Source organism: Mustela nivalis (assembly GCF_964662115.1).
Source record: "Mustela nivalis genome assembly, chromosome: 17".
Lineage (NCBI taxonomy): Eukaryota > Metazoa > Chordata > Mammalia > Carnivora > Mustelidae > Mustela > Mustela nivalis.
Window position 1 is genome coordinate 20,653,714 of NC_139036.1, and position 13,039 is coordinate 20,666,752.

General features: G+C 52.6%; 3 protein-coding genes across 5 annotated transcripts in view; all 3 read left to right on the forward strand.

The window, feature by feature from the left end:
• PHF12 (PHD finger protein 12) overlaps window positions 1-6,064 on the forward strand; it is a 42,500-nt gene extending 36,436 nt beyond the window's left edge. For all 3 annotated transcript variants that reach the window (XM_082707054.1, XM_082707053.1, XM_082707055.1), the window contains exons 10-15: window positions 850-975; window positions 1,605-1,748; window positions 2,817-2,915; window positions 3,654-3,736; window positions 4,301-4,439; window positions 4,781-6,064. In XM_082707054.1, the coding sequence (XP_082563180.1) occupies window positions 850-975; window positions 1,605-1,748; window positions 2,817-2,915; window positions 3,654-3,736; window positions 4,301-4,439; window positions 4,781-5,115 (926 nt within the window). In that variant the 3' untranslated portion in view covers window positions 5,116-6,064. The remainder of the gene's footprint in view (window positions 1-849; window positions 976-1,604; window positions 1,749-2,816; window positions 2,916-3,653; window positions 3,737-4,300; window positions 4,440-4,780) is intronic.
• The window catches only part of ALDOC (aldolase, fructose-bisphosphate C), a 1,020,901-nt gene that overhangs the window by 717,032 nt on the left and 290,830 nt on the right, over window positions 1-13,039 (forward strand). The window lies entirely within an intron of this gene.
• DHRS13 (dehydrogenase/reductase 13) lies at window positions 8,253-12,962 on the forward strand. The gene is made up of 5 exons (XM_082708269.1): window positions 8,253-8,610; window positions 8,712-8,830; window positions 9,876-9,999; window positions 10,183-10,494; window positions 12,155-12,962. Exons 1-5 carry the CDS (start codon window positions 8,484-8,486, stop codon window positions 12,595-12,597), a joined length of 1,125 nt encoding a protein of 374 aa, XP_082564395.1. The 5' UTR covers window positions 8,253-8,483; the 3' UTR covers window positions 12,598-12,962.

Consider the following 13,039-nt stretch of genomic DNA (forward strand, 5'->3'; position numbering starts at 1 on the left):
CCCGAGTTTCAGTATCCACACCAGAGACCAGATCCCACCTGATCTATATTCTCAGAACTCGCTCATTTGAAGGAACTTCCAGGTCGGGGGAAGCAGGGATAGAAAGCAACACTGCCTTTCAGAATAGCAGCACAGCGGCATGCCCGCAGAGGTTGGCCTGGCCCAAACACTCTCCCTCAGGCCATGTGCAAAAAAGCAGTCCCCTGTACCCATACTTGGCCTAGTGTGGGCCTGCTCTCTCAGCTGTCCCCAGTCAGCACTCTGGACCTCGAGATTGCTGACCCCAGCATCTGAACCAGGTTTCAGATGCTGCTGGAAACCCCTGTGGTCTCTCCCGTGTGAACTGAAGCCTCCTAGTCAGCTGGGAGTCTCGGTAACCAGGTGACTGTGACTTCTCTGCATGGGGGCCCCTGGTCCCAGGATGGCCCCTACCTTCAGGCTCTTTTCCTGTCTTTGCTTACCTCTTAATACCAACCTGGTTTTGCTCTCTGTGAGTTGAGCGTCAGGAGGCAGGAGTTACAGGGGCAGGCGCTGCTTACGTGAGTGCATAGTGCAGGGAGGTAGCGGTTGGCCCAGAGAACAGAGCCACCCCGTCATGTTCCCCAGAGCAGTATATTTCACCAGCTCCCGGTGCCCTGGAGACTCCTGCGTGCCCGGGTGCATTGTTCCATCTGCCCTTCCTCACCACACATTTTTAGCTCTAGGAGTTCCAGAGCCTATGGGGTGAGAATCAAGAAGGGAACATCACCTTGGGTCCGAAATCCAGACCTGTCTCGGCAGTGGGGGATTGGACCGGTGGGTTTCCCTCGTAAGGCGACGTAAGTAACCATCTTCCTGCTCCATCCCCAGATGGCAAGGTCAGCCCCGGCACGTTATCCATAGGAAGCGCTTTAACCGTACCCTCTTTCCCAGCCAACTCTACTGCCATGGTGGACCTCACCAGCTCACTGCGAGCGTTTATGGATGGAAATGGAGGTGAGTGAGTGAGCTACTGCGTGGAGGTGCTGTTCCTGCGCCTTCGAGCTCATTTCAGAAGGGAACAGAAGGGATGCCTGATCTCCGAGGGCTGGGGAGGTGGGTTAAGAAAGAAAGCCCCTCCTTCCTCTGCCTTCTACACCTCATAATCAAAGGTGAAGGGAGAGCAGAGCCAGCTGAGCCTGTGAGAAAAAAGGATGATTACCCAGGGCAGAGTAAAACCAGGAGGTCCTTGTTCCCTGAGTCAGAGAGAACGGAGGCGCCACTGGCCCTCTGTGAAGAGAGGCTGGGTAGAAAAATCTGATTCTCAGGTCAGATATCCAGCCCTCCCCCGACAGGCGGCAAGTGGTGTATCTTGCTCTGCCCTTCTGGGACCACTCGACCCGAAATCAGGTCACCCACCTCCAAGAGACAGCTGCACTGGCTGCAGTGGGGCCCGTCTCTCACTGCACATGGCCGTGAGAGATGCCCAGCTCGGGATCCTTACGCCATTTTGTACTCTTTGCCGTTCGAGAACAGTCACTTGGCTAGAATGCAGAAATGCTAAACAATTCGCTGTGTGATCCTCACCTATTTCCACGTTGTATTTCCTCCTCAGCTGCTTTTTAATCTTTCTCTTTGGTTAATAGAAATCGAGATAAATATGCTGGACGAGAAGCTGATCAAGTTTCTGGCCTTGCAGAGAATACATCAGCTTTTCCCCTCCCGGGTCCAAGCTTCACCGGGCAGTGTCGGGGCACACCCGCTGGCTTCTGGAGGGCACCACACTGAAGGTACGCGTGCACACATCTGCCGCTACAGCCCACCATCCAGTCTCCCCTCTGTGTGTGAGCAGCTGACTCCACTCCTTGAGCCATCTCGGTTTTCAGAATCACAGTGCCCCGTGTGTGCCTTTCACAGGCTCAGTAAAGCACCATGGTTTCTTTCCCCAGAAAACAGGAACAAAAAGCAACTACAGCTTTCACCTCAGACTCAGGGAAATCTGCTTAACTCTCTTTCATGCTCATCCGCTTTGAGACACAGAGGGCAGCTACTGGTGCCTTTGGGTATATATGGTATGCTTTCTGCTGAACGGTGTTCAGATATTTGGGTTACAAAGATTTCCCAAGAGGGAATTATTCAAGTTCAAGGTGAGAAGCCAAATAACAGTTGGGCTAGGGGCACCTGGCTGACTCAGTTGATAGAGACTCTAGAACTTAGGGTCATGAGGCTGAGTCCCGTTTTGGGCATGGAGCCTACTTTAAAAATAAAAAAGAAAGAAAATAACAGTTGGGCTAGCCTCCTGGAAATTCTTCCCACAAGTCTAACTGCTTAGGTTCTTTTTCTGAGCATTAACCCCTATTGAGCCTTACTGATTGAAATCATGTGGTCCCCAGACCAGCAGTACCAGCGGGTTTGTGGGAAACAGAGAGTTCAGGCCCCACTTCTGACCTGCGGCATCAGAACAACATTTAAGCAAGATCCCTAGTTGATTTGTGTGCACACCAAAGTTTGAGAAATGCTGGTCTGTGCCTTCTGCTGTTTGGCATCCATCTCTATGGTATCGTCTGGTCTGTCCCTGATAAGCCAGTCAACAGCCCAGGAACTTAGAGTACTTTCATCCATGACTTCTGTGACCTTCTTTTAAGGTGGAAATGCTTAACCCATGTTGGGAATGCTATGGGTGGGGGGAGAGTGTCACACTGAAGCAGCCCAATGTCCAAGGTGTGTTTGGTGGGATAATTCATCTAGTGGGATCTTTTTCTGTAGGCCACAAGCCAAAGGTCTGGGTTCTTCTGGTTTATGTTTGGGTCTCAGGTTCTGAGTTTCTGAATGATCCTATCCCTGTGTTTGTCTTGTAGTGCAAAGAAAGGAGGTACAGGCCCGAGCTGTGTTCTACCCTCTCTTAGGGTTGGGAGGAGCTGTGAACATGTGCTACCGAACCCTATACATCGGGACAGGTGAGCCATCTGGGGAAGGCGCCGAAATCTCTTCAGCCCCAAATACTAATATCCTTACCCACAGAGGCCAGAAAGTGGGGAGGGAAACCCTCTCCAGGGCTGACTGGTTTAACCCAGCAGATATCCAGGCAAGAGGGCCTAAGAAAGGAGATTATCAGCTGCCTGTCTTCCCCGGCTCCAGCCCTTTCGCTTGGGCCCAGCATGACCTCGGGAGAGAGGGGAGTCAGCTCTGATTGCTGCTCAGCGAGCCATTCCAGGCGTGCAGGAAATACCTGTGTAGAGGGCACACACTGTGTCCCTAGAGGTCTTCAAGAAAGTGATAGGGCTCACACACCCATAACCTTTCCTTAGTCCTGTATCTTGTACAGAGGGATAGTCAGCTTAGCCTGTGACCAAGAAATCTCCTTTCTTTCCGATGATAGGATTTATGAACCCTGCAGCCCATGTTGTGCCCTCATGGAAGTAACCCCCCCTCTTCAGGAGTTCACTCTTCCCTTCTGGGCAGTAGCCGCATGTTCTGAATGAGATCGGCTAGCAGGGACAGCTGTTCTTTCCAAGGGGATTGGAAAAGAAATCAGTGTTTGTTCAAAAATACAAGGAAGGGGCCCCAAGCTAGCTTCACCATGAGGTCTTACCAGTAGCCGCCCAGAAGCTAACTCCCTGCCCCCTACCCTCCCCATGCATACACCTTACAGTCTGTTCTCTGCCTGCCTTTGCTTCTACTCCTGCCACTTGCAGGAGCTGACATGGACGTGTGCCTTACAAACTATGGTCACTGTAACTACGTGTCCGGGAAACACGCCTGCATATTCTATGATGAGGTGAGGGTTGGGGGTGGGGTGGGAGGGGGCTCTCCCCAACCCCTCTCCTAGGCACTGGGTTTTTTGTTCAAGTGTCCTGGGTGTGGGGAAGCGGGGCGGGGAGGTCGTCTCTTCCTCCGTCCCTGTCATTCCTGGAGGAGAAGAGTCTTGGTATGAAAAGGTGTCCTACCATGGCTACCCTCCCCAGGAACAGGGCTGCCATTTCTCCTGAGGTTGGTCATGGGCTCAGCAGGGGGAGCTCCCCCAAAATCAGGGCAGGGGACCAGCATAGAAGGAAGCCAAGTCCTCTGTGCCAGTGAATAACATTTCAAGAGGAGGCAGAGTAAAGGAGCAATGGGAGAGGGGAGGGTGATGTAGGGGGGTGGGGGCCACTGGGAAGGAAGGCTTCCCAGAGGAGGTGAGTCTTGAGCCCTATTTGAAAGAGACAGGGAAGCGGGGCTTGACTGGGGAAGAAAGAGAGCTCCCCAGGTAGAGCAGCACAGCCTTCTCCATGTGTCCTCTCTCCCCTTAGCCCCAGGCCCCACGCAGCAGACCACACATCTTATCTTCCCTCCTCCTCCTCAGAATACCAAACATTATGAGCTGTTAAACTACAGTGAGCACGGGACAACGGTGGACAATGTGCTGTATTCGTGTGACTTCTCTGAGAAGACCCCGCCAACCCCCCCAAGCAGTATTGTTGCCAAAGTGCAGAGTGTCATCAGTAAGTTGGACCCTGTGGCCCCAGAGCCGGCTGTTTTTGGACCTGTTGTGTTAAGAGCCCCAACTGGGTGGCTCTGGATTGCCGCCAATGACTGGCACGTGCCTTCCTGGTCCCACTGGGCAGACTCTCCTTGCTCATGGGCCCAGGGAAAGCCACGGAGAAGCCAGTGCCATACATGTGCACACCTGCTTGGGGACTTCAGACTCCCTTTGTCCTTTCACAGCATCCCCCAGCCCTAGTCACCCTGCAGTTAGAATTGGGAGGTGCGGGGGCCCAGCCACAGCCAACAGCCCCGGCCCCTTCACTGTTCCTCTCCCAGTGACCACACTCCTCCTTCCCAGGGCGCCGCCGGCACCGGAAACAGGACGAAGAGCCGAGTGAGGAGGCAGCCGTGATGAGCTCCCAGGCCCAGGGGCCGCCGCGGAGACCCTGCAACTGCAAAGCCAGCAGCTCGAGCTTGATTGGGGGCAGTGGGGCCGGCTGGGAGGGCACGGCCTTACTGCACCACGGCAGCTACATCAAGCTGGGGTGCCTGCAGTTCGTCTTCAGCATCACTGAGTTTGCGACCAAACAGCCCAAAGGCGATGCTGGCCTGCTGCAGGATGGGGTCTTGGCCGAGAAGCTGTCTCTCAAGCCCCACCAGGGCCCTGTGCTGCGCTCCAACTCCGTTCCCTAGGACTGGCGGCTACCCCGTGACCCGCCTGTCCGCCCAACCCAAGACTCCTGCAATGCAAAAATGTACACAAACCAAGCCCGGGTTTTTTCTATACTCCACCAGAAACCCTTCAACTACAATCTTTGCATGAAATGAAGAAAACCTTTTGACTGTTTTTTAAAAATCCTTTTTCTTTTCTCAAGTTTTAGGGGGCATTTGCACATATATTTGTACTCAACATTTCATGGGAAAGCGGCAGACCCGAGCTGAGGAACAGCGTGGGCAGGGAGGGGAAGGCCCACGGTCTGGACACTTCCTCCAACACGAAACCGTTCCCCACCCACCTCCTGCCCACCTCCTGCTCCCTCCCCCTCACCCGCCGTTGTAAAATAATCAGAAACTTGTTCTATTTTGTGGCAGTGACAATAGTTTTATATTAAAAGAAAAAATACAGTTTTCATACAGCAAAATCTATACAATATCATTGTTTTATTTAATATAAAGATCGCTACCCACCCTACTTCCGTGGTTCCCACCCTCCAAGTTATTTTCCCTTTCTGCAGCGGTTGCACTACAGGTAGCTACTGTGTATTATGGACAAATGAGAAATGAATTCTTTTTCTGGCTGTCCATCTATTTTATTTCAAATAAGGAAAAGTGTATTTGGATTTTGTGTAAATACATCTAGTGATGACATTTTTTTCAATGTTTTTAAAAACTGTACAGTACTACATGTGGTAGAGCGTTTTCTTCAAATTGTCTATTGTAGCAAAAACGTTTTTGTCGTAAACCTGTTTCGTCTTCTTTTTTTGTTCTCTTGCCACTTCTCCTGTTCCTCCCACCCCTGGCTCCCTCCTCTCCCCCCAACCCCCACCCCCAAGTAGTACCAATGTACATAGTAATTGTAATGTTTTAGACTTTACAGAAACTTTCCTGTATTCTGTATATAAAAAAACAAAAATACTTCAAATTATGTTTTCTGCCTGTCTGTCCTACCTGTCATCACCCTTAGAGGGAACCCTCCCCAAGATTCTGGTCACAGTCTTATTGAACTAGTCTCATTTCCAGACACTCAGTCCCCAAGGGAAAGCAGAAAAGCAGAGGTCTGGAGGAAAGAGCCCGAGGTGGGTGTGGGAAAGTGGAGGGCTAGGGGTGCATTTGAGGTTGGGTGGGGGGTAGCTGTTGTCTGGCCTTCCAAGTGACCTGGAATCATTTGACATGACCACGTACTGCAAGAATCTGAGAACGTGCAGGCCCTCACTCCTTCCTGATGACTCCAAAACCAAGATGATAAAACAGGAGCTGTTCTGAGACCTCTGCATGCTGGTCTAGAAACTTGAACCTCAGGAGCTGGGGCTGCCTTTAGTTTCAGTTGTTAGCTATCATATTTGAGTCATCAGTTCTGGGAGAAGTCAACACCTGGCTCTGTCCTTTAGCTGTCCGCCTGAACTGGGCACGTTGCAACTCATTCAGGCATCACTAGAGTCCCTCCCCTATGCATGGCCTTTGCTGGGACTTTGGACTTCGTCTGGGGAAGTCGATATGAGCAGTCAAGAGGTATGGCTCCTGCCTCCTGAAGCTTAGAATCTAGTGGGGAGCAATCAGTCAATTCAAACGTCTCTGGGAAGCATGATGAAGAAAAAGACCAGTGGAGCCGCAGCGTGCGTGACTAGCAATCCTAACTTCCCTATAATCACAGCTCATCAGTAGAATCTGCTGCATTACCTTAATTCTAAGGCCCTGAGAATCCTCTCATCAAACCAAGCTCTAATCCTTTTTCAACTCCTTTTAGACCTGCCATGAGACACTTTGTCTGGGAAGTTCTTTTTGACTCCTTAGAGATACCTGCTCATCTATCCCAGCAGTGTTCAAGGAAGTGGTACCTGTTGGTGTGTCAGGAATTTGCCTTGAGGATGGAGAGCGCACCGATTTGTTTCATTAATATTCTTTCCAGCTTCATCCCACAGCGTCTACAACTGAACCCCAAATCCATAGCGCAGCCAAGTCGGAAACGTCCCCTCTCCCCAAATCGGGTCAGTCCCTGGCTTCTACCTACCCGCCTAGCTTCGTCTCCACCACTCAGCTCCTCCTACCCTGATGGGCCTCCTGAACTCCTTGAGGGCAGAAACACATTGTTCCGCTCAGTATTTCCAAGGCTAACCACACTGCTGGGCACAGTGTCAAACAGTGGGTACTCAGTTGTAATGGTTTCTTCAGGCAAGTCCTTGTCCTGGCAAGTCACCTGGCTAGCAGTCCCCTTACCCGAGCCTCCCTAGCTGTCCCCACCCACCTTGCCTTCATAGTCTCTTCTTGCATTGAGTCATGGAGATTCTTATCTTTCTACCACCTGTGAGGACCACTCCAGAGAAATTTCCTCCTGGAAGTCAGATAATAGATTTTGTGTTTTATTTTCTTCCTGCTGCTTCCCTTCAGAAATGTAGGGGGTGGGGGGGGGGCATCAGAGGGTACCAAAGGCAGGGAGATAAAGACAGGTAATGAATGAGTGTGGCATCATCTCTCTGACCTTTATAGGAAAAATGAGGAAGAATTCTAGAACCTGAGGGCTGGAAGTGAGGATAAGGAATTGAAGGACTTGTTTACGGAGGCCAAGGCATCCAGGACCAGACTCACTCCCTCTCAGACATAACAGCATTGACGTACACACCTCTCCAGAAGGGGAAGACTCTGCTAAGCACAGAGGACACCCAGAGGGCTCACACACACCCTGTGAGCCCCTCCCGCAAGGCCTCTGCTACGGCGCATGCGCACAAAGGACAGTTACATAGAGGCTCGTTCAAGGGCACACATTGACAGAGACCAGAGATGCATGCACAAACCTGGAGGGACTCTTGGCGCTCATGGGCACAAACCCGTAAAAGGTGGTCCCGCAGCACACACACAGCCACAGGTTACTTCCTGGGCCTGCAAGTACACCCACATCTCCAAGGTGCTTACATCCAGGATCCAAGGGCACAAACACAACCTGAAGAGCAATCCTGGGGCCCACGGGCACATTACACACTCACAGAGTCATTCACACTCTCAAGAGTAGGTGTGAATGCACAGAAACAGGCATCTGGAAGGAGTTCCCACAGGCACACGCCTAGAGGGCGCTGCCAGGGTCCAAATGCACACGCGCACCTAGAAGGTGTTCCACAAGCACACACCGGGAGGACGAAGACGCATGCCTAGGGGGCGCTCGTAGGGCCCACGCTCACACGCACGCACACACATCCCTGTCCTGCCTCTCGCCCGCCTCCGCCTCCGCCTCCGCCTTCCAAGGAGGCGCGAGCGGGTGCGGGGCGGACCGGCAGCCGCCGGGCGGGCGACGATCCAGGGAGTTGCGGGGCCTGTGCGGGCGGCGTGGGGGTGCTGGCGGCACGGCGGGCATGGAGGCGCTGCTGCTGGGCGCGGGGTTGCTGCTGGGTGCCTACGTGCTTGTCTATTACAACCTGGTGAAGGCCCCGCCCTGCGGCGGCATAGCTAGCCTGCGCGGCCGCACGGCAGTGGTCACGGGTAAGTGCTAGAAGGCCCGCGGGCGGCCGGGTGGCGGGGAGGCCGTACGGCGGGGTCAGTGACCCACGGGGCTCAGCGAGGCTACCGCCCAACCACCGCAGGCGCCAACAGCGGCATCGGGAAGATGACGGCGCTGGAGCTGGCGCGCCGGGGAGCGCGCGTGGTGCTGGCCTGTCGCAGCCGGGAGCGCGGTGAGGCGGCCGCCTTCGACCTCCGCCAGGTGAGGGGACGGGGGAGAGACCGGAGAAGGGGAGAGGGTGAGCGGAAAACACACTAGGACGCGGAAGGGCGAACAGAGCGGCTTCCTTAACTGGTCGTTACTTGCAGAAAACAGTCGGCTGGTGCTCTGGTCATACAGGGAAGGAGCACCAGACTCAAGCTAGCTAGTACGTTGGCTTTCTGAAAGAACTGATCGCTTTTTGAAGACGTTTAAGGATCGGTAAAACTTACATCAATGAAAGACAGTAGGAAAGGGAACAGCGGAGGGAACAGCATATGCAAAGGCCCTGAGGCAAGATAGCTGAATTGATTTTTTAAAAACTGAAAGCAAAGGTTTATTGAGGCTGGATGGACCACAAAATATGGAGTAAGGAGGTGAAATAAAGAGGCTGGAACCTCTGAACCGGGGCTAGATTCTGGAATCCCTTGCAGACTCTGTTGAGAAACTCAGATTTTATAGGATGAGCAGTGAAGATCCAGTGAAGGGTCCTGAGCAGGGTATGGACTGTCAAAATAGACTTCTGGGAAAAACCCCTCAGTGGCTGTACAGGCCCGGACTAGGGTGGGGGTGGTGGGTGAGAGGAGGGGCAAGAAAGGGGCAAGAATGGGTGAGGGGAGACCAAGGAGAAAGAAGTCAGTTGTAAATGTTAGGATAAGCAATAATGGTCAGAGGGAATGATGATAATAATACCAAGAGCTACCTACACAGTGCTGACTGGTGGCCAAGCACTGTTCTAAGTATTTCACACTTATTAACTCATTGAATCTTCACAACAACTTCATGAGATACATACTACGTTGTTCCCATTTTACAGCGAGAAAAGTCAGCCCCAGAGAGATGAATGTCACACTTGTCTAACGTCACGCTCTAATGAAAGACAGAGTCAGGATTTTGCATCCAGAGTCCATATACTTGTCCACTATATTCTAATGCATAAGGGCAGATCTTAGTAAAAGGAGGAGGAGGACTCTCAAAATTTGGTACCTGGGGAGAGGGAAGAGGAGAGAGGTGCCTGGTGACAAGCCCAGCCCTTGCTGCCCCACAGGAAAGTGGGAACAATGAGGTCATCTTCATGGCCTTGGACTTGGCCAGTCTGGCCTCCGTGCGGGCCTTTGCCACCGCCTTCCTGAGCTCTGAGCCACGGTTGGACATCCTCATCCACAATGCCGGTGAGGGGCAGCAGGCCCTGCAGGGGGGGCGGCGGGTGGGCAACTGTCCCCTCCAGCCAGGTGTATGCCAAGGGCCAGTGGATCCATGGGAAGGACGCCCCCTACCACCCTCTCACAGATGGGGATACTGAGGTCTTCAGGGGTCCCAGTGGAGCAGTGGTTCATGTCGAGCCCCTGCCCCAGGGATCAGTTCCTGTGGCCGGACCCACAAGCCATTCAATCTGATGCTGCGAGTGAACCATATTGGCCCCTTCCTGCTGACTCATCTGCTGCTGCCCCGGCTGAAGACATGCGCCCCAAGTCGCGTAGTGGTGGTATCATCAGCCGCCCACCGGCGAGGGCGCCTCGACTTCACGCGCCTGGACCGCCCGGTGGTGGGCTGGCGGCAGGAGCTACGGGCATATGCCGACAGTAAGCTGGCCAACGTGTTGTTTGCCAGGGAGCTCGCCACGCAGCTGGAGGGTACTGGTGTCACCTGCTATGCAGCCCACCCAGGTGAGGCCTGGCTCTCTGACTGTGCTTTGAGTCCCCTCTCCAATCCACGGCCCATCCTGTGCACCCCCCACCTCTCACTGAGCCCCAGACCCTCAGAACAGTAAGGAAGCACTGTATGAGGAGAGACCTGTTCCTTGGAAGGTCTTGGAAGGAGGTTCTGCTTGTCTGAGCTCTTCCTCTCACACCAGTAAGCCTGGATGCTGGCTACTGGATAGGGTATGTAATGACTGAAGGCCAGGTTCTCACCCCAAGGAGCCATCCATATGAATGAACTCACTATAATAGGAGGATAATGATGATGATGGCTAATAACTACTTGTTCATTCAAGAAGTTTTTACTGATTACCTATTATGTACCAGGCATTAATCTTGGTGCTGGGAAGACAGCAGTCAATAAAACAGGCCCTTTCCTTGTAGAATTTACATTCTAGTTTAAGGGAAGGGGAGATCGCTAATACATACATTCAATGACAGGGGGCAATAAAATGCTATGGGAAAGATAAAGCAGAGTGACAGGGATAGGAAATGACAGCAGGTGCTATTTTTCTGTGGCAGTCAAGGAAGGCATAGACGAAAAGGTGACAGGCTTAAAGGAGATGAGAATGAGCCATGTGGTCTTCAGAGGAGAAGAGCATAAAGAACAGAGTGGATAGCACATGCAAAGGCCCTGAGGCAGAAGTCCCTGGTATGCCTGAGAAGGAACAAGGGACCGCATGAGGCTAGAACAGAGTTAGAGGAGGAGAGTGGCAAGAGATGAGGTATAGGGGCACCTGGGTGGCTCAGTGTATTAAAGCCTCTGCCTTCAACTCGGGTCATGATCCCAGGGTTCTGGGATCGAGCCCCACGTTGGGCTCTCTGCTCAGCGGGGAGCCTGCTTCCACCTCTCTCTCTGCCTGCTTGTGATCTCTGTCTGTCGAATAAATAAATAAAATCTTAAAAAAAAGAGAGAGAGAGAGAGATGAGGTATAGAGATGGGCTGGGTCATCTAGGGTCTAGAAGTCCACTTCTAGCATTTTAACTTTTAGTCTGAGGGAGTTAATGGATGAATAAGGCCCATCTCTGCCTTATGGAACACATTATAGGATGACCCATATTGCCATACTGCATTTTTTTAAGATTTTATTTTTAAGTAATCTCTACAGCCAGCATGGGGCTCAAACTCACAACCCAGAGGTTGAGAGTCACACTCCAACGACTGAGTGAGCCACCAACCATACTGCACTTTAGAAAGTCGTTGCCTGAGGCTCACTAGTAATTATAACAGTGACAATAATAATCACAGCTAACATTTATAAGCCTTTATTACACTCCCCATCTCTAATGTCCAGAACAGTGGCTGGTCTGCCATAGGCATTAGTACACATTTGCTGGTTAAACAAAGGAATAGGACTTGAGCTAGAAGAAAAGAGGTCCCCTTGGGCAGGGGATTCAACATGTGGGAAAACCTGGGAGATGGGGGATGTACAGGTGGAGAGGAGGAGCTTTGCTGTTGAAATGAGTGAGGTCACCTTGTGGGGACCCTGAATGCTCACTCAATACTATCCTGGTCTCCCTGGAACTGGACTCTGTTCCCCACTCGCTTCTAGCCCTGTTCTTGTTGCTCTTCCCCTGGGCCCTCGCCCACCATCCTCACTACTCCTTCCTTTCTTCCTGTCTACAGGGCCTGTGAACTCGGAGCTTTTCTTGCGCCATGTTCCTGGATGGCTGCGCCCACTTCTGCGCCCACTAGCTTGGCTTGTGCTGCGGGCTCCAAGAGGAGGTGCCCAGACACCCCTGTACTGCGCTCTCCAGGAGGGCATTGAGCCCCTTAGTGGGAGATACTTTGCCAACTGCCATGTGGAGGAGGTGTCCCCAGCTGCCCGAGATGACCGTGCAGCTCACCGGCTATGGGAGGCCAGCAAGAGGCTGGCAGGCCTTGGGCCTGGAGAGGAGGCCGAACCTGATGAAGAGCCCCAGCCTGAGGACCCAGGGGCCCCATCTTCCCTGAGCAGACCCCACTCTAAGGAGCCCACAGTTTCTGAACCCCACCCCAGCCCTCAGAGTTCACCAGACCTATCTAAAGTCACACACAGAATTCATGTTAAAACTGAACCTGAGCCCTGAATCTCCTAATCCCCAGGCTGGGATGCTTTCCATGACACTTGGTGGCCCTGGAAAACCTTAACTGCATGTCAAACCCTGCCCTGGGCACTGAGGGGTTTGCAATTTTTACCTCCATGCCTCCTGGCTGGGGCTTCAGATTGTGTCCTGAACAGCTCTTTTCCTGGTGGAAGGAAATCGTGGGTGGTGATCTCTTCCTGAGAATAACAATAATCCCAGATTGAGAGGTGAGGGCTAATGCGCCAGACGTTGCTTCTGAGCAATATGAATTCCGTACCTCTGTCCCCACTCTGGGTGATGCTGATCAGCTTTGGATGAGGGCTTACGGGGGTTGTAATTTCTAATAACAGTGCAACACTGAGAATTACCGAACTGGGCCCTTTGCAAAACCATGTAGCCACGTAGTTACATGCCCCCCATTTGCTGAGGCGGGATTGGGCTGCAG

Excerpts from the sequence above, each read along its gene's own strand:
- DHRS13 (XM_082708269.1), top strand. The coding sequence starts at position 8,484 with ATGGAGGCGCTGCTGCTGGGCGCGGGGTTGCTGCTGGGTGCCTACGTG. Across the intron at positions 8,611-8,711 it reads CCGCACGGCAGTGGTCACGG|GCGCCAACAGCGGCATCGGG; the intron begins GTAAGTGCTAGA and ends CAACCACCGCAG. Across the intron at positions 8,831-9,875 it reads CCGCCTTCGACCTCCGCCAG|GAAAGTGGGAACAATGAGGT; the intron begins GTGAGGGGACGG and ends GCTGCCCCACAG.